The 18,635-nt window shown below is 33.0% G+C and overlaps 1 protein-coding gene across 1 annotated transcript; it reads left to right on the top strand.

The window, feature by feature from the left end:
* The first annotated feature begins 15,114 nt into the window (after positions 1-15,114).
* On the top strand, positions 15,115-15,939 carry LOC107911312 (norbelladine synthase). Its single transcript, XM_016839173.2, has 2 exons — positions 15,115-15,369; positions 15,491-15,939. Exons 1-2 carry the CDS (start codon positions 15,186-15,188, stop codon positions 15,793-15,795), a joined length of 489 nt encoding a protein of 162 aa, XP_016694662.1. The 5' UTR covers positions 15,115-15,185; the 3' UTR covers positions 15,796-15,939.
* Positions 15,940-18,635: the final 2,696 nt, after the last annotated feature.

Here is an 18,635-nt window from a genome sequence, read left to right as displayed (position 1 = left end):
AGAAGAGAAGAGCACATTTGGCGGGATAGAAGTCAAGTGGGGCCGATAACCTTTCCCCATATATCTAAGACTTTTGTTTCAAGGGGAATTGTCCACCCTGAAGAGAAGAGGAGGTTACAGAAGGAAGGATTGAGAGGTTGGACATCAATGCCATATCCGCGGAAGAAAGGGTGGAAAGGAATTTATCGGGCATTCGTCCTTACGAACCTGGAAGTGTTTTGAATAACTGGACTGCAGAAGAGATCCTGTACATTTAGAACTATTCAGAGTAATTCAGAACACTTGTGCCCTAAGCCTGGGGTGATAAGAATCTTTTGTAAAGCAATGTCCAAAATCTAATTTCAGTGAAAACTTATCATTCAGTTTCATCTTGAGCAAATATTCTTTCATTCTTTCATTCCTTTATAATCATAGTATGCATACAAGTATTCTTAGATTCTTTTATTTGGGCCTCCATTTGTTCCAATAACAGGTCTTCAGATATCAACGAGATGAGCGACTCTGTTACTAATTCAGAGTCTCTATTTGAGCAAGACATGAGTATAGATAATCTCAAGATTTTGAAGGTGACCAAGACAGCGTTTTATCTCCGGATTTGTTAAGAATGATGGAAGAAGAAGAAAAACAAATTCTACCCTATAAGGAATCAGTAGAATTCGTGATCTTAGAAGAGGGCAGAGAGGTAAAAGTTGGCGCTTGCATTGCCAAGGAAACAAGGCGAGACCTTGTTGAGTTGCTTCAAGAGTTTAAAGATGTCTTCGCATGGTCCTACCAAGATATGCCAGGTTTAAGTACTGATATCGTGGTGCACCGATTGCCTATAAAGGAAGAATGCAAACCAGTCCAACAAAAGCTTCGAAGGATGAGGCCTGATGTCTTGCTAAAAATAAAGGAAGAAGTCAAGAAGCAATTTGATGCTGGTTTCTTACAGGTGGTCAAGTACTCAGAATGGGTAGCCAATATAGTCCCTGTTCCTAAGAAAGATGGGAAGGTGCGAATGTGTGTGGACTACAGAGACTTGAACAAAGCCAGCCCAAAAGATAATTTCCACTGCCTCATATCGATACCTTGGTAGACAACACGGCCGGATACTCACTGTTCTCTTTCATGGATGGTTTCTCCGGGTACAACCAAATTAAGATGCTTTCTGAAGACAGGGAGAAGACCACATTCATAACGATGTGGGGGACGTTTTGTTATAAAGTGATGCCTTTTGGATTGAAAAATACGGGAGCAACATATCAGAGAGCCATGGTAGCATTATTCCATGATATGATGCATAAAGAGATAGAAGTTTATGTTGATGACATGATCGCAAAATCCAGAACAGAAAGGGAACACGTGCAAGTTCTGAGAAAACTGTTTCTGAGGTTAAGGAAGTTCCAGCTAAAACTTAACCCAGCCAAGTGTACTTTCGGGGCTAGATCAGGAAAATTGCTAGGATTCTTAGTCAGCGAAAAGGGAATTGAAATTGACCCAGACAAAGTTAAGGCCATACAAGAATTACCTCCGCCAAGTACTCAAAAGAAGTTCGGGGTTTCCTAGGAAGACTAAATTACATCGCTCGATTCATTTCACAATTAACTGAGAAATGTGACCCCATATTTCGTCTTCTTAGGAAACACAATCCAGGTGTATGGGATGAGGAGTGCCAGGAAACTTTCGAAAGAATTAAACATTACTTGTCCAACGCCCCAGTACTGATGCCACCTTGCCCTGACAAACCACTGATACTATACTTGGCAGTATTTGAGAATTCCATGGGGTGCGTGCTCGGCCAACATGATGAGCCAGGACGAAAAGAAAGAGCGATCTATTATCTCAGTAAGAAGTTCACTGAATGCGAAACGAGATATTCGCCAATTGAAAAATTATGTTGCGCATTGGTTTGGACTACTCGGAGATTGAGACAATACATGTTGTACCATACGACTTGGTTAATCTCAAAGTTAGACCCTCTGAAATACATGATGGAGTCAACTGCTCTAAACGGAAGGATGGCCCGATGGCAAATTCTACTATCTGAATTTGACATAACCTATGTGAATCAAAAGGCTGTAAAAGGGAGCGCGATAGCAGATTTTCTAGCAAGTAGAGCCCTGGACGATTATGAGCCTTTGAACTTTGACTTCCCAAATGAGGATCTGATGTATGTGGCAACTACTGAAGCGAGCACACAAGAAGGCAATACTTGGAAATTAAATTTTGACGGAGCCTCAAATGCCATGGGCAACGGGATTGGGGCAGTCTTGGTATCTCCAAACGGTAATCATTATCCTTTCACCAGTAAACTAGATTTTGATTGCACAAATAACATGGCGGAATATGAAGCATGTATCATGGGAATCCGCGCGGCTATAGAACGCAAAATCAAGGTACTTGAGGTATATGGGGATTCGGCATTGGTAATTTATCAGCTCAAAGGCGAATGGGAAACAAGAGACCCTAAGTTGATTAGTTACCGAAGGATAGTCCTAGAATTGATTGAGGAGTTTGACGACATCACTTTTTGTTATCTCCCACGAGACGAGAATCAGATGGCCGACGCTTTAGCTACATTGGCTTCCATGATCAAAGTAAATAGACCAGAGGATGTGAAGCCTGTCCAAATGAGCATTTATGATGCTCTAGCCCACTATTGTAACATTGACGAGGAAGAAGAAAAGGACGACAACCCTTGGTATCAGGACATATTGCGATACGTGAAAAATTGTGAATACCCAAACCAAGCAACTGAGAATGACAAGAGAATGTTGAGGAGGATGGCCAGTGGTTATGTCTTAGATGGAGAGATCCTGTACAAAAGAGGAAAAGATCAGGTGCTGTTAAGATGTGTGGACGCTGTGGAAGCCAAGCAGATCTTGGAAGAAGTCCATGATGGTATTTGTGGAACACACGCTAACGGTTTCACAATGGCCAGACAGATCATGAGATTTGGATATTATTGGTCTACCATGGAAGGAGACTGCATCAAATATGCTAAGAAGTGCCATAAATGCCAGATTTACAGAGACAAAATTCATGTACCTCCGTCACCTCTTCACGTCATGACTTCCCCATGGCCTTTCTCCATGTGGGGCATGGACGTCATTGGGCCGATATCGCCAAAGGCTTCAAACGGACATCGTTTCATTTTTGTAGTGATTGACTACTTTACTAAATGGGTAGAGGCTATTTCTTACGCCAACGTCACAAAGACAGCTGTCAGCAAGTTTTTAAAGAAGGAAATCATATGTCGGTATGGAATGCCTGAAAGGATCATATCAGACAACGCATTAAATTTGAATAATAGCACGATAGCAGAGGTTTGTAATCAATTCAAGATCAAGCACCACAACTCATCGCCATATCGTCCGAAGATGAATGGTGCGGTGAAGGCAGCTAATAAAAATATCAAAAAGATTGTGGGGAAAATGACTGAGACCTATAGAGATTGGCACGAGAAGTTGCCATTCGCCCTCTATGCTTATCGAACGTCCGTCAGGACTTCTACCGGGGCAACACCATTCTCTTTGGTTTATGGAATGGAGGCAGTGCTACCAATTGAGGTTGAAATTCCCTCTCTCCGAGTTTTTCAGAACTAAAGTTAGACGAAGCAGAATGGGTCCAATCCCGATATGATCAGCTGAACTTGATTGAAGAAAGGAGGTTAAGAGCTATCCGTCATGGTCAAATGTACCAGAAACGAATGATGCGAGCTTACAATAAGAAAGTTCGTCCTAGAAACTTCCATGAAGGGGACTTGGTACTAAAGAAGATCCTTCCCATACAAAAAGACTTCAGAGGAAAGTGGATGCCAAACTGGGAGGGACCTTATGTAGTAAAAAAGGCCTTTTCAGGAAGGGCATTAATTTTAACTGGGATGGATGTCAAAAGCTTGCCCAATCCTGTGAATTCGGATTCAGTGAAGAGGTACTTTGCCTAAAAAAAAAAAAAGGGAGAGGCCAAGGCGAAAACCCGCAAAGGGCACCTTGAGACCAATGGGGTTTTGGATTGAAAACCCAAGAATGGGCAATTCAAATTTTCGATCAAAGATGAGGCATAGAGTAGTTTTGTCTTCTCCGAATTAACAAGAAGGAGAGATGCTACATCTTGGGGCATCAACAAAGTCTTTTAGGACTTCTAAACACAGAGTTTGTGCAGAGAAGCTCATGCTGCGATATCTGGGGCATCTTTTTTTTTTATCCTATTTACATCTTAGCAAAATTTGCTATTTGTTCATTTAAAGCTCTGCTCTCAATAAAGTTCCATCTTATTCATTGTGATAATCTTTTTCATCTTATTCATCTCGTATCTCAGCAAAATTTGCTATCTTGATTTGTTTGTTTAGAGATTTGCTCTCAACAAAATTTCATTTTGTCCATTTTGATAATCTTTTTCAAGCATTTTCATTGAAATAACGATTAATGGACTGACAATACACATGCAGAAGGAGTTCTGCATATTACTCTGAAAGTTTCTAAATAATACGAGTACCTGAAACAGGACTATTGTTTAGAACTAACCAAACCTAAGGGTTGGAAACATTTGAGAAATGATAGTCTAAATAGCGTCTATTTCTTTAGGTTTTCTGTCAAAGGTACTGGCTGAACAAGAAGGCATCAGTGATGGAACCTTGATGAACAATGAGGAATGACAACCTAAGCATTAAAAATGGACCATTCTCATGACATTCTACAAATATCATTCATACACATCTAGTTAGGAGCATTTGATCCACTCTGATCATGTCATCCTAAACACTAGACGTAAATAGGTTCATAAAATTGATTTTATAGGTCAAAGGAACATATCCTATCTTCCTATATTAGTAGGAAGTGGATCAAAGATGCAGATCTTGTCTTCCCATATTGGTGGCGAAGTAGATCACAGAAAGCAGATCTTGTCTTCATGTATTGGCGTGAAGTAGATCAAAGATAGTAGGTCTTGTCTTCCTATATTGGTAGGAAGTGGATCGACGATGCAGATCTTGTCTTCCCATATTGGTGGCGAAGTAGATCGCAGAAAGCAGATCTTGTCTTCATGTATTGGCGTGAAGTAGATCGAAGATAGCAGGTCCTATCTTCCTATATTGGTAGGAAGTGGATCGACGACGCAGATCTTGTCTTCCCATACTGGTGGCGAAGTAGATCGCAGAAAACAGATCTTGTCTTCATGTATTGGCGTGAAGTAGATCGAAGATAGCAGGTCCTATCTTCCTATATTGGTAGGAAGTGGATCAAAGATGCAGATCTTGTCTTCCCATACTGGTGGCGAAGTAGATCGCAGAAAACAGATCTTGTCTTCATGTATTGGCGTGAAGTAGATCGAAGATAGCAGGTCCTATCTTCCTATATTGGTAGGAAGTGGATCAAAGATGCAGATCTTGTCTTCCCATACTGATGGCGAAGTAGATCGCAGAAAACAGATCTTGTCTTCATGTATTGGCGTGAAGTAGATCGAAGATAGCAGGTCCTATCTTTCTATATTGGTAGGAAGTGGATCGAAGACGCAGATCTGTCTTCCCATACTGGTGGCGAAGTAGATCGCAGAAAACAGATCTTGTCTTCATGTATTGGCGTGAAGTAGATCGAAGATAGCAGGTCCTATCTTCCTATATTGGTAGGAAGTGGATCGAAGATGCAGATCTTGTCTTCCCATATTGGTGGCGAAGTAGATCGAAGAAAGCAGATCTTGTCCCTGTATTTGGCACTGGAATAGATTGAAGATTACAGATCTTATCTCCCTAAGCAATAGTGGTGCAGATCATATTCAGTCTTATCTCCCTAAGCAGTAGTGGAGCAGACTAAAAACACAAATCTCATCCCCATGGAGTCGCAGCAGAGTAGATTGAAGCTACAAGGCGTATCTGAAGTTGCAGTAGAGCGGATCGAAGCAACAAGACGTAGCAGACTAGAATAAGGCTACCTGAAGAAGATGAGCACCAAAAAGTCAAGACTCGGCAAGACCGGGCAAAATTGGCCCTTTTGATGTCTTTGCTCTATTCTCGTTACACGAAAATGAGCAAAGAGGGGCAGCTGTAAAAGCCCATTTTGCCCGGGCCCATACCAATAAAATAACAAAACCCAATAAACCAAATAAATAAAGTCCAAAGTACAAAACCTAAATACAAATACCCAAAACCCAGTTACAACCAGACCCACTACCTAAACACTAAAAAACCTACACCAGCCCAAAACAGTGAAGCCCGATAGGCCCAAGTCTCCAAAATTTTTTTGGAAAGCCAGAAACCCTAGGGTTTCTGGCGCCGTTGCCCCATACACTGCTCCACTATAGCGGCCCCATACCCCCACGCGTCTGACACCATCTGCCGCTGCATGCTCCTCCTCCACTACCAGCACCTCCATGCCCTGCAAGATCAAGACAAAAGAACATGATAGAATAATAGAAAAAGGATGTAAAAATGAGTTATAAAACCCGAAATGAAGGACTGAACCGTGGGGTTTTTTTTTTTGGTTTGTTTTCGGGTATTTTAGAAAACAGAAGCTAGAACTTTAAAAAAAAACATAGATCTCAGTACTGAGATAGCAAGCATTCGGGAAAAAGGAAAGGCAAACGAAAAGGTTATCTTTTTTTCCATACATTTTCTTTCGATTTCTACAAACATATCTATACCTTTTTATTAATATAAACCTAAGATCTATACATTTTAAGGCCAAGAATAAATAACAAAAAAATATATATATAAAAATTTACCTTTCCGGCCACCGCGTGCGGTGGCCGGCGCCGGCGCCGGCGAGCCTCCGGTGGCCGTCCGGTGACCCCCCCTTGGCCGGAAATCGCTCCGAGCTCCCCTCTCCTCTCTCCCTTTTTTTTTTTTTCCTTCCAGCTCTACAAATGTTTTTTTTGAAATTTTTTTGACTTTTATAGGGGGTCAAAACGCACCGTTTTGGACCCCCAGTTTAAACAAATAAAACGACGTCGTTTTGAACGCGGGTCGGGTCGACCCGACCCGCACCAGGGAGGATCCGCGTGTTTTTCTTTGGAAGGGCTAATTGCACTTTTAGCCCTTCCGCTTTTTCGGGAGTTTACAATCAAGCTTTTCTTTATTTTTAATCTGGCTCCATGGTTTCGCCCCGAATTCATTCTGGTCCCCCATGCTGCGCAGCGTTTTAATACTTGGGTTTATTGCGCTTTTGACCCTCCAAGTTGCACGCGCGTCACAATTAAGTCCCTTTTCTTTGTTTTCATTTTAAATTGGCCCTACAACTTTGTTTTTAATTCGATTTTAATCCTTTTTTTCGTTTATTTTTGTATCTTTATCAAATATCCTTATTATTTTTATATTATTAGTATTACTATTATTATAATTATGTACTAGTGTATATTTTTATTACGTATGTGTATACACATATATTTTTTTGTATTTAATATTTTCCATTTCACTTTATTTTAATATTTTATTAATTTTATGTACGTTTCTTTTATATTCCAATGTTATTATTATTATTATTATTATTATTAGTTTATGCTTTGTTATATATTTATATATTTGTAATATGTATATATACGTACTTATACATACTTAAATATATTTTTTCACATTTCATAATTCTTATATACTTACATATATTTATGCATATTTTACATCATATACATACTTATATATTTTATACTCTTAAAAATGCTTTTCGTATATTTCACATATTTTATAATTCACATACATATATTTTATATAATCACGATTTGTAAATATATAAATACACATTTACATTTTTATAATATTTACCGATTTTACATATATGTACATACTTATCTATGTTTTCATATTCTGTAATTTATATATTTCTTATTTTATGGCTTTAAATTATACATGCATATATATATATATATATTTTACATAATTGTATTTATTGTCATCATTGTTATTTGGTGTATGTTTATTTATCCATGTACACTAGTGCTTTTTCTAAAATGTTAGTTCTATTTATTTAGTTGTATGCTTTGTTTATGTAATCGCCTCGTCATTTCATTTTGCCTATTGCATTGTTGTTACTCATTTTACTTTGCTCACCTTGTTGTATTCGTTATTGTTTTGCCAAGCATCGACACTAAACACCAAAAGGAAAATTTTTCTAAATAAGGCAATATTTCGCGTTTGGAAACTCGAGAAAACGTGCTCTAACGTGCTGGGTTTCGATTTCTCGTTTGACTAAATAGCCAAATATCCTCTTAAAACTTCAAAGTATGGTTTCATTAAACTATAAGGTGATCTTGGTTTCGATGGTTAGAGTATCGTGTCCTAACGTGCTGGATGTGATATTCCTTCGGAACAAGAGAATCTTATGTTTCAATTCACGATATCAGATTTTCTTTTAAGGATCGCATTTTTTAAAACTCTTCAAATTTTCAATTTTCGACACTAAGACACTAATTAATCAACTAGGTACCAATTTTGGGCGTACCGAGGGTGCTAATCCTTCCTCGTGCGTAACCGGCTCCCGAACTCATTTTTCTGAATTTCGTAGACCAAAATCGTTGTTTTAATAAAATTAAATCATTTATTAAAAACAACCACTTTTTGAGGTGACCCGATCACACCTCGTCAAAAAAGGATTGGTGGCGACTCCCGTTTTCATTCTTTTTTAAATCCAAGTCGACCCCGTTTTATCCAAAAAAAATGGTGTCAACAAACTCAATTCGAGTTTTGAGTTCAAGTCTATTTGAATTTCACAATTCAATTAACTCGAATAATTTAAATAACAGATTGGTGTAAATATTATTTTGATCCCAGTAAACTTCGAAAATAAGCAAATTGATCTCTCTCACAACAAAAGTTACAAAAAGAATTCAAAATAATTTTCAAAAATTCAAAATATTTATAAAAATTTCAAATTTTATATTTTAAAATTTAAAAAGATTTTAAACATATAAAAAAAGTTGAAATTTTAAAAATTTTCCAAAATAATAATTTTAGGACCTAATTAATGATTCAAATTTATCATACTTAAGTTTATTATTATTATTATTTTGTTTTGAATTTTTTTCAAATATATATGATTTCAAATTTATGTGCTCTAACATGGAATTTGTTATATTATAACAATATTTTTATTTGACATGTTTATTTTTTAATTTAACTCAACTCAATTCGACTCAACTCGGATTTCATTTCACTCGACTCAATTCCAAAAAATTGTACTTTAAGTTAAGATAATAAAATAAAACTCGTGAACTAAACTAACTCAAAATAAATTTTTTAATTGATTTGTGCAAATGCTCACCCTTAATGTGAATATTCATATGCATGCATGAGACTAATAAATTATAAAAGGGAACAGTCTTCATGCATTGTTGTTTTTCAATTATCTGTCTAATTTTTATAATATTGTGTGGGAATTATTAATTGAATTAAAATTTCAGTATTATAAAAAATTTAAAAAATACAAAAAAATCCTCTAAATTTTTCGAAAAAAATTAAATAAACCATTTTTTATTCTATAAAAATGTTATACTTTTCAAAATAAATAATTATTTTAAAAATTTTTTAAAAATAAAAATAATAAATGATATTTTAAAAAAAATTCATGGTGAAGAATCTTCGCACATTTGATGTAGTGCGTTGGTTTATTAGTCAAACACACCTTTAGGAAGAATTGTGATAGAGAAGATTTTTTTTTTAATGTTATAATTGCAATACATGCATGTTAGAGTGACCATAAGTATTCAATTATTATAATACAGATTATTCGAGTCATTATAAAGTAAAATCAAATAATTACAAGCTTAAACAAATTATGAACTGGTATAATCCAAACTAAAGCCAACAAATTAAACTGAAACCCACATGTAACAACTGCATAAAATGAAATTCGAAGTCTTGTATATATAATTTTATGAATTGTTTAAAGATTAAATGTGAATTAAGGGTGAACAAAACTCGATTCGATTTAAAAAAATATGTTTTTTGAATTTTGAGTTAATCGAATTGAATTATTCGAGTCAAATTGAATAGCTCGATTCGAGTTTCGAGTTCGAGTCGATTTGAATTTCACTGTAACACTCCTAACTCATATCCATCGCCGAAACAGGGTTACGAAGCATTACTAGAGATTATAGATTAAATATCAAACATTTCATTAAATCTAGCATTCATATCAGAAACTAATCAAAATCAATTATATTGTCCCTTAGGTGAGCCCTCGAGGCTCAGAATACACATAGGAAATAAGTCAGGACTAAATCGGGAACTCAAATAATTTTTTTTTATTTAGAAAACATCAAAATTTTTCTAAGGTGCAGGGGACACACACCCGTGTGATTAGGCCGTGTGGCTCACAAGGCCAAAAGACACGCCCGTGTCTTAGGCCACGTGGGCTTTCGAAATAGGGGCACACAGCCGTGTCCTAGCCTGTACCCAAACTTGTGAGCTTTCTGACTTGCGTCACACGGCTAAGCTTGAGTCACATGGCCAAGCCACATGCCCGTGTGCTAGGCCATGTGAGCATTCTGTTTTGTGCAAATTTAAGATACAAGGGACACACGACCGCGTCACCTGGCCGTGTGTCACTCACAGTTGAGTCACACGCCCGTGCGGACGAAAATGAGATATTTTACAAGCCATATTTCTCACTCAATTTTGTGTCAACCTATAATCAACATTATGCATATCAACAAGCCATAATTAGGCATCCAAAACAAGCCAAAATAAATGGCTAATCTCAACAAATTACATATAGGCCAACATTAAACAAGATACCTATACATGCCATTATAACCAAAATCAAAACATTCGAAAGTAAAGATAGAACCGACGGATAGTGTGATATAACTCCGACAAGCTTCCAACCCAATCGAGCTTCCGACAATCTGAAAAGTAAAGAAAAACAACTACGTAAGCAATGAATGCTTAGTAAGCTCGTATACACTTTAGTCATATCAATTCATTTCAAATATGAAATTTATACATATCAAGAATAATCCAATATTTATACCACAATACTCATGAAATTATATTCAACAACTCACAAGGTGAATAAATCTACAGTATCAATTGTACATATTATTCCTAGCATAATAAGATTTTAAACAACTTTAACTCTTCCAAATTTCTTTATTTTCATTTGCATTTCTTTACTTTCCACACTCATTCCATATGCATAACACACCATTCATAAGCATATCATTCAACCATAGTTACAAGCTAGTGCATTCAAATATAACCTTTTTCGAATTAATCACATGATAAATCATTTCATAAGAAATTGCATAACTTAAACCTTACCACTCTTTCATGAGCACTAGCATATTTTCATTTGAGTACTTACCCTTTCAATGCATCATATATAATAAACATATTACCATTTAACCAATAGCTTGACAATTGCTTAAACATCAAACAACAACACTTGTTAACATACATGAACATATTTCATATAAATTCAATATTGATAAATTTATTTTCTCAACATGTTTATTACTCGTCCCACTTACATAATTTTATTGTGTCAACATATCAAAGATATTCACATATGTACATATCATAATACATATCATTCTCTTATCGTTTCTTCATAAACATATATCATCCATGACAACTCCTGATATTTTACCATTCGAAGAACGATTTACAGATTTGATTGCATCGTTCACAGAAGCTCGAAAGCTGAATAGAAGCTCGTGAGAGCTGAACAGAAACTCGTATGAGTTAAACAGAAGCTCATAAGAGCTAAATAGAAAGTAACAAATGAGAGTTCACAACAAATGCTGAACTCCGACTTACTTGGGTAATTTACCAATATCTTTCTCCAATACCGTCATGTGCCAAATCATGAATGTACTCAAATCTCGCGTTCAATCTAAACTGAGTATTAAATTAGATAATATTTTTCCAACAATAATTCAATTCTAACAATAGAACATATATATATTACTAATCACTAATTAACATTCACTTTAATTAAAATTATACAGAATACAGTTCATAAGAACTTAGCTGATTAAATTACAGAAATACAATATTCAGAGGCATTTTAAAAAATTTCTATTTTCCTTGATTTTTTATTCAACATGAAGCAAACATGCAAAACCAGCTCAAGGAGCTCTCCCCATGTCTGTCTGAACCGAAAATGGGAGAAGAAATGCCTAGAAACTTTCTAATTTCATATTTATTTTACTTTAATTTTAACTTAATTACAATTTTACCATTAATGGCTTTATTTTATTTTATTTTTTTTCTTTCACGCCGCCTCAACTTTTCATTTAGGCATAATTGTTATTTAGGTCCTTCTTTATTTATTACTCATGCCACTTAATCACTTAATTATTATAATTAGCAAGTTTTGTACCTTTTTCAATTTAGTCCTTTTTAATTAATTAACTGTCAAAACGTTAAAATTTTTCAACGAAACTGTAATACTACATTAATGACACTCCGTTACAGCTCGGTTTATAGAAACGAGGTCCCAATACCTCATTTTCTAAAACTACTTGACCTAAATATTATTATAAAACACAAATTATCAATTCAAAAACCATTTTAAAATCCATATTTAACTCGTAAATATTAAATAATAACACTTACGAGCTTACTCGTCGGATTTAGTGGCCTCAAACCACTGTTTCCGACACCACTGAAAATCGAGCTTCTACATTCACAATTCAAATAACTCGAATAATTTAAATAATAGATTGGTGTAAATACATTTTTGGTCCCTGTCAACTTTGAAAATAAACAAATTGGACTCTCTCACAACAAAAATTACAAAATAATTCAAAATAATTTTAAAAAATTCAAAATATTTATAAAAATTACAAAATTTATATTTTTAAAAAAATTATAAAAATTTTTAAAAAATTCTAAACATATAAAAAAATTTAAAATTTTAAAAATTTTCTAAAAAAATAATTTTAGGATCTAATTAATGATTCAAATTTATCATAGTTACGAATTTTTATGAGTAGCAGTGTAGCATCAGATCCCAGAACAATAAATTATTTTTATGAGGAAGAAATCTTTTTCAAGAATTCTATATGATATGAAACTGAGACAGTTACCTTTTAGAAAAATCTATCAGAATAAGTTCTTTTACTTAGTATAAAATTTCATGTTGATTTTATTTTTCAATGTCTGATTTTTTTTAAATAAATTATTTCCCCATTTTATTAAAAATTAAAAACTTCAAATTTTATGTTTAAATTTTACCCAACATTATTCAAAATAAAATAAAAAAAACATCATATTAATAAAATTATAAAATATTTATGAATTTTAAAAAATAAAGATTTATTATTTCCAAATAAAATAATGGGATAACCACCTCATCAATAAGTAAAATAGAATAAATATTTGAGGACTTATAAATAAATATTTAAATATGATTAAAATTATCATTTTTGCTGGGTGTATGGACATTGAAAATTTCTGTCAAATTCTAAGAAGAAAAATGACGCTAAATTAATGCAATTGAATTCATTGTTCAAAGGTTTGTATTTCACAGCCATTTATTTTCTTAGAGACTTTTCGCATCTCTTCCCCATATGTGCACGACTTCTACAAAAAGGAAACGCGAATGAACGACCGCAAGAAAAATCCAAGTCGAAGACAGAAATTATTTTATAAACCTTTTTTTATCGTATCATTTGTGATTTTTTTTAATTATTTAATAATATTTTAATAAATTTTTATATCATTAATACATAAATTTAATAATTTTTTATCTTAAACCTCAAATCTCGAACCTAAAATCTTGAACCAGAATCTTAATCTTGAACTTGAATTCTGAACCCTAAATTTAGGTTCAGTTTAGGGTTCAAGGTTCGAATTTGAGGTTCAGGATAATAAAAAAATTACCAAAATTATGTGTCAATGATATGAAAAAATTATCAAAATATTATTAAATAATTAAAAATAGATCATGAATGATATGGTAAAAATGATTCATAAAATAATTTATCAATAGAAAGAGTCTATAAAATAATTTCTTCAATTAAAGATGCTTATCATGAAAAATATAAATTGATTTTAGTTCTTAAACTGACTTAAACTGACTTTTGAAACAAATTATTCAGTTAAAATATTGACATTTTATCTTTTTAACTTTTATTCAAAATAAAATAAACTAAATGACATCATATTAAGAAAATTTCCTCTGGAAATCTTTTTTCAGCTTTCATAATCAACACCAACCAAAAGTTAAAAGACTATGAATTTATGGACGAGACATGTTTTTGACTTTTCAACTATGTACCCTGTGAAGCTTCGCATGGCAAAATAATATGACAAATAATTTCTTTTCACACACATCATAATTTTTTTAATTACAAATTATTTTTTAAAAAATAGGTTGATATATATACTAGTATAATTCATGGGAAATCTTTCTATAATTTTTTTTCTTAAAATGATATTATGTATAAAAATATCAATACAACATGTTACAAAATTTCAGTACCGCTTGTGGAGTTAAAATTTTTTTCACCACCTGTGTACCAAATAATTATATTTTTATTAAATAAAATGGCGAATGAAATTTGATACCCTTAATTATTATGGTCAAAATGGTGGGGTTAATTTTTTTCTAAAAATATTCATTCCAACTTCATGTAATCGTTTTTAAGAGAAATTCATGTAATCGTTTTAATCAATATAGCTAAGGATGTTGATTATTTGGGCTAACTAATATCATTATAAAAACAGAGGATCAAGTTATGTCAAATTAAAATATAAAGACTAAATCTCAAATGTAAGCATAATAGAGAGATCAAAACTACAATTTTATAATTATCTTAAAATAACTAAAAAATAAAAAAGAGTTGTGTCATTAGTTAGTCCAAATAATCAGCAGCCTTAATATTTTTAGTAGATGATGTGCATCTTTTTATTAACATTTATTCCAATTCATTATGCAAAAATAAATTTTTTTGATAGAATAGTATTTTTTTTAAATAGAGTAGAAATTGAATCAAAATAGCTAAAGATATTAATTAGTTCGACCACATAATGTCATTATAAAGATAGAGAATCAAATTATGTTAAATTAAAATATAAAAATTAAATCTAGAATAATAAAGGGACCAAAACTGAAAATTTACCATTATAATTATAATGGCTAGAAAGGTAAAAATCTACAGCATTTACCAATAAAACGGGAAAGGATGGTACAACAATATTCCAAGTAGAAGACAAATGGTGTCCTATATATATAGGTGTGGGCAGCTGCTTAGTACGTAGGAGAAACTGAGAAATGAAGGGCCATCTCTCACATGATTATCATTTGGAGGTTCCGGCACCCGTCGTATGGGACACCTACCGTGGCCTCGAGCTCGGAAAACTGGTCAATCAAATGTTTCAAGATGCTGTGGGAACGGTCGAAGTTGTTCAAGGTGACGGAGGCGTCGGAACTATTTTAAAGATCACATTCCCTCCTGGTAAGTATGATGTACATATGTTGTAGGGTTCGAACAGATAATTCGACCTTTTAATAAGTCTTTTAAGTGTGGGGATTTTTTTATTTTTTATTTTATAATCGTGGCATTGAAATTGATATAGGACCACTGGGATTGAGCTATATGAAGGAAATATTTATACAAGCCGATGATGAACAACGGGTGAAGGAAAGTGAAGTCATTGAAGGAGGATTCAAAGATGTTGGATTTGATGTTTATCGTTATCGCTTTCATATCATCGAGAAAAATGGTGAATCATCTATTATCAGGTCATCGGTGGAGTATGAAATAGATGACAAGCTTCAAGAGATTGCTTCCCAAGCCACTACCAAGCAAATGGAAGCATTGAATGAAGTTGTTGGGAAATATCTCAAACAAAAATGGGATTCCTCTAATAAGAAACCTTAAATGTCTTCTCTCCATGCAATATACTTTTAAGAATAATGAGCTTAAATGGTTCACGCAAACACATTTAAGACTCGATGTTTGAACTTTTTTCTATTTTTACTGTATCGTTTCTTTTGAATCGATAAAATTATGGAGAATTAATAAGTTTGCTGGAGCAATTCACTACCACATACATCGCTATCAGACAATTTCTGTGGCTCAAACCCAGAACATGGATATAGGGTTAACACCCGTTGGGATTCTTCAATTATCAGGGTTTAAAGCTTGAATCTTAAGCTGCTAACAAAAAACTTCAATCACTTGCTCCTTCGGGTTATTGATGATGCTTTTTAATATATTTTAATCATATAATACTTACCGAGAAGTTAAAAGACGGTGACGTGTACTTAACTGATAATTCAAAAAATAGAATAGGTTATGATTTTCTTAACCCTTTTTGTGAAATTAAAAAAAAAATAGTTCATCTTTATACCAAATAATAATGATAGATGTTATATTTAACTATTTTTCCATTTCATAAAAAAAAGTTATTACAAAAACATTTAATTATTTAAATCCTATATCCCACATAAATATTTAATAAATTTATTGTTCATCTTTTATATAATATTGAGATTGGAAAATGGAGGTGATAGATTTTAAATCCGTGCTAAACGAATATCTAATAAAAATTTTAACTACTACTTCATACAAGTCAAAAATTATCATTTATGTATTATATCAGGTTAATATATAAATTTAATAAATTTTGAGTTTTTGTTGAATTTAGAACGTGGGTATTGACATTATAAATTTAATGAAGTAACTTTTACAGAAGGAAAACGTATATGATGGTAAGAAACTCCAAGAAGACATTTGCTAATATATAAAACACACCCCCACCACACACATAAACCAAATTGTTATTTGTCAAAAGGAACGGCTTAGGAGAAACTAAGAAATGAAGGGTCATCTCTCATATATTATACGGTAGAGGTTCTGGCAGCCGTCATTTGGAATGTGTAACAGTCTGATTTTTAGTAGTGTCGGAAACAGTATTTTAAGACCACCAAATCCGACGAGTAAGCTAGTAAATTTTATTATTAGTATTTATGAGTCAAATGTGGTTTTAGGAAAATTTTTGAATTAGTAATTTGTGTTTTATAAGGATTTATTAGGTTAAATGGTTTAGAAAACGAGCTATTGAGACCTTGATTTTATAAACTGAGCTGTAAATAATTTTATAAATATTTACGGAGTGTCATTAAGGTAGTATTAATGTTTTTTTTTATAAAATTTTAACGTTTTGATATTTAATTAAATAAAAAGGACTAATTGAAAAGGGTGCAAAACTTGCTAATTAAAGAAATAGTGATTAAATAGCCCAAACGATAAATAAGAGAGGACTAAAAGGGCAATTTGACACAAAAGGGATGGCTGAGGCTGCACAAGCAGATAAAAATCATGAAATTAGGTGAAACAAGGGAAAATGGGAAATAAAATAAAATTTAAAATAGATAAATTAGGATTTAAGAGTTTCTAGACATTTCAACACCAAATTTCAGCCTAAAAACACCATAAGAGAGAGCTTGAGAAGCTGGTTTCATATTTTTTATTCAAGTGAGTTCAATTCTTTCCTTTTTCTTGGAATTTTCATGTTTTTAAGACTTTTACAATTAGGTCCAGCTATCTATTTCATTAGTGTTGATTTTATTGGAAATTTTGAAAGTTACCATTGATGAATAATGAATGTTTTTGATGAAATAACATCGATTTAGAGCTTTAATTTTGTTATATGATGATTTTATAAAGTGAATTTGATAGATATTGATTTTAGGACTAAATTGTGAAAAGACTAAATATTAGGGTTTGGTATTAAATTATATTTATCAAGGGCTGTATGATAGCCTAGAATATTTAGATAAATATTCAATTGAGAAAAATTAGCTCATTTGATAAACTAATTAGTAAGGGGCTAAATTGAAAAAATTGTAAAAGTTAGGGTAATTGTGAATTTTAAAAATTGAGGGCTATTAATTGTGAAGTGAATTGAAACTAAAATATATGCTAATAAATGGATAATTTTATATTTTAGATCAAGAGCCCGTAGACAATCATGAAAAAGGGAAATTAACAGAATAGTCATTGAACTACTACAAATCTTACAATTTAACCCAAGTAAGTTCGTATGGTTAAACTTTAATGTTTATATAATAAATTGATGAATGGTATTATGTATTTATTTATATCTATTGATGAAAGTAAAATATTGTTAAAATTATGAATTTTGAATTGGATACTCAAAACGAATGGAACGCGGGATTGAGTACAATTGTTTTGTGATGAAAGACAACAAAGGAAGAATTGATGGAAAATTACCCAAGTAAACCAAAGTTCGGCATTTGTTGCTAAATTTCATGTTTACTTTCCGTTTATCTCTCACGAGCTTTTGTTTAACTCATATGAGTTTCCGTTTAGCTCTATTGAGCTTCTATTTAACCCTTATGGGTTTTCGTTCAGCTCTATTGAACTTTTGTTTAACCCTTATGGGTTTTCGTTTAGCTCTTATGAGCTTCCATTCAACCCTTACGGGTTTCTGTTTAGCACTCATGTGCTTCTGTTTAGCCTTCAGGCTTCTGAAAATGATGTACTCATATCCGTAAGTCGTTCTCCAATTCGATAAGATTTGGTAAATGACTTATGTGATTAAAAGTGAAAGATTTATCGTTTATTATTGATATTGATTTGACGGAAGTGTGTATCAATTTATGTTGTGTTTGACAAGGAGAGTGTATGATTAATTTACTATTAATTTATTATATTAAGTTCGGTAAGATTGATGTTCAACCTATCGAACTTAC

This window comes from Gossypium hirsutum, chromosome A11 (genome assembly GCF_007990345.1).
Source record: "Gossypium hirsutum isolate 1008001.06 chromosome A11, Gossypium_hirsutum_v2.1, whole genome shotgun sequence".
NCBI lineage: Eukaryota > Viridiplantae > Streptophyta > Magnoliopsida > Malvales > Malvaceae > Gossypium > Gossypium hirsutum.
This window is presented reverse-complemented; position numbering and strand designations above follow the sequence as displayed.

Excerpts from the sequence above, each read along its gene's own strand:
- LOC107911312 (XM_016839173.2), top strand. The coding sequence starts at position 15,186 with ATGAAGGGCCATCTCTCACATGATTATCATTTGGAGGTTCCGGCACCC. Across the intron at positions 15,370-15,490 it reads AAAGATCACATTCCCTCCTG|GACCACTGGGATTGAGCTAT; the intron begins GTAAGTATGATG and ends AAATTGATATAG.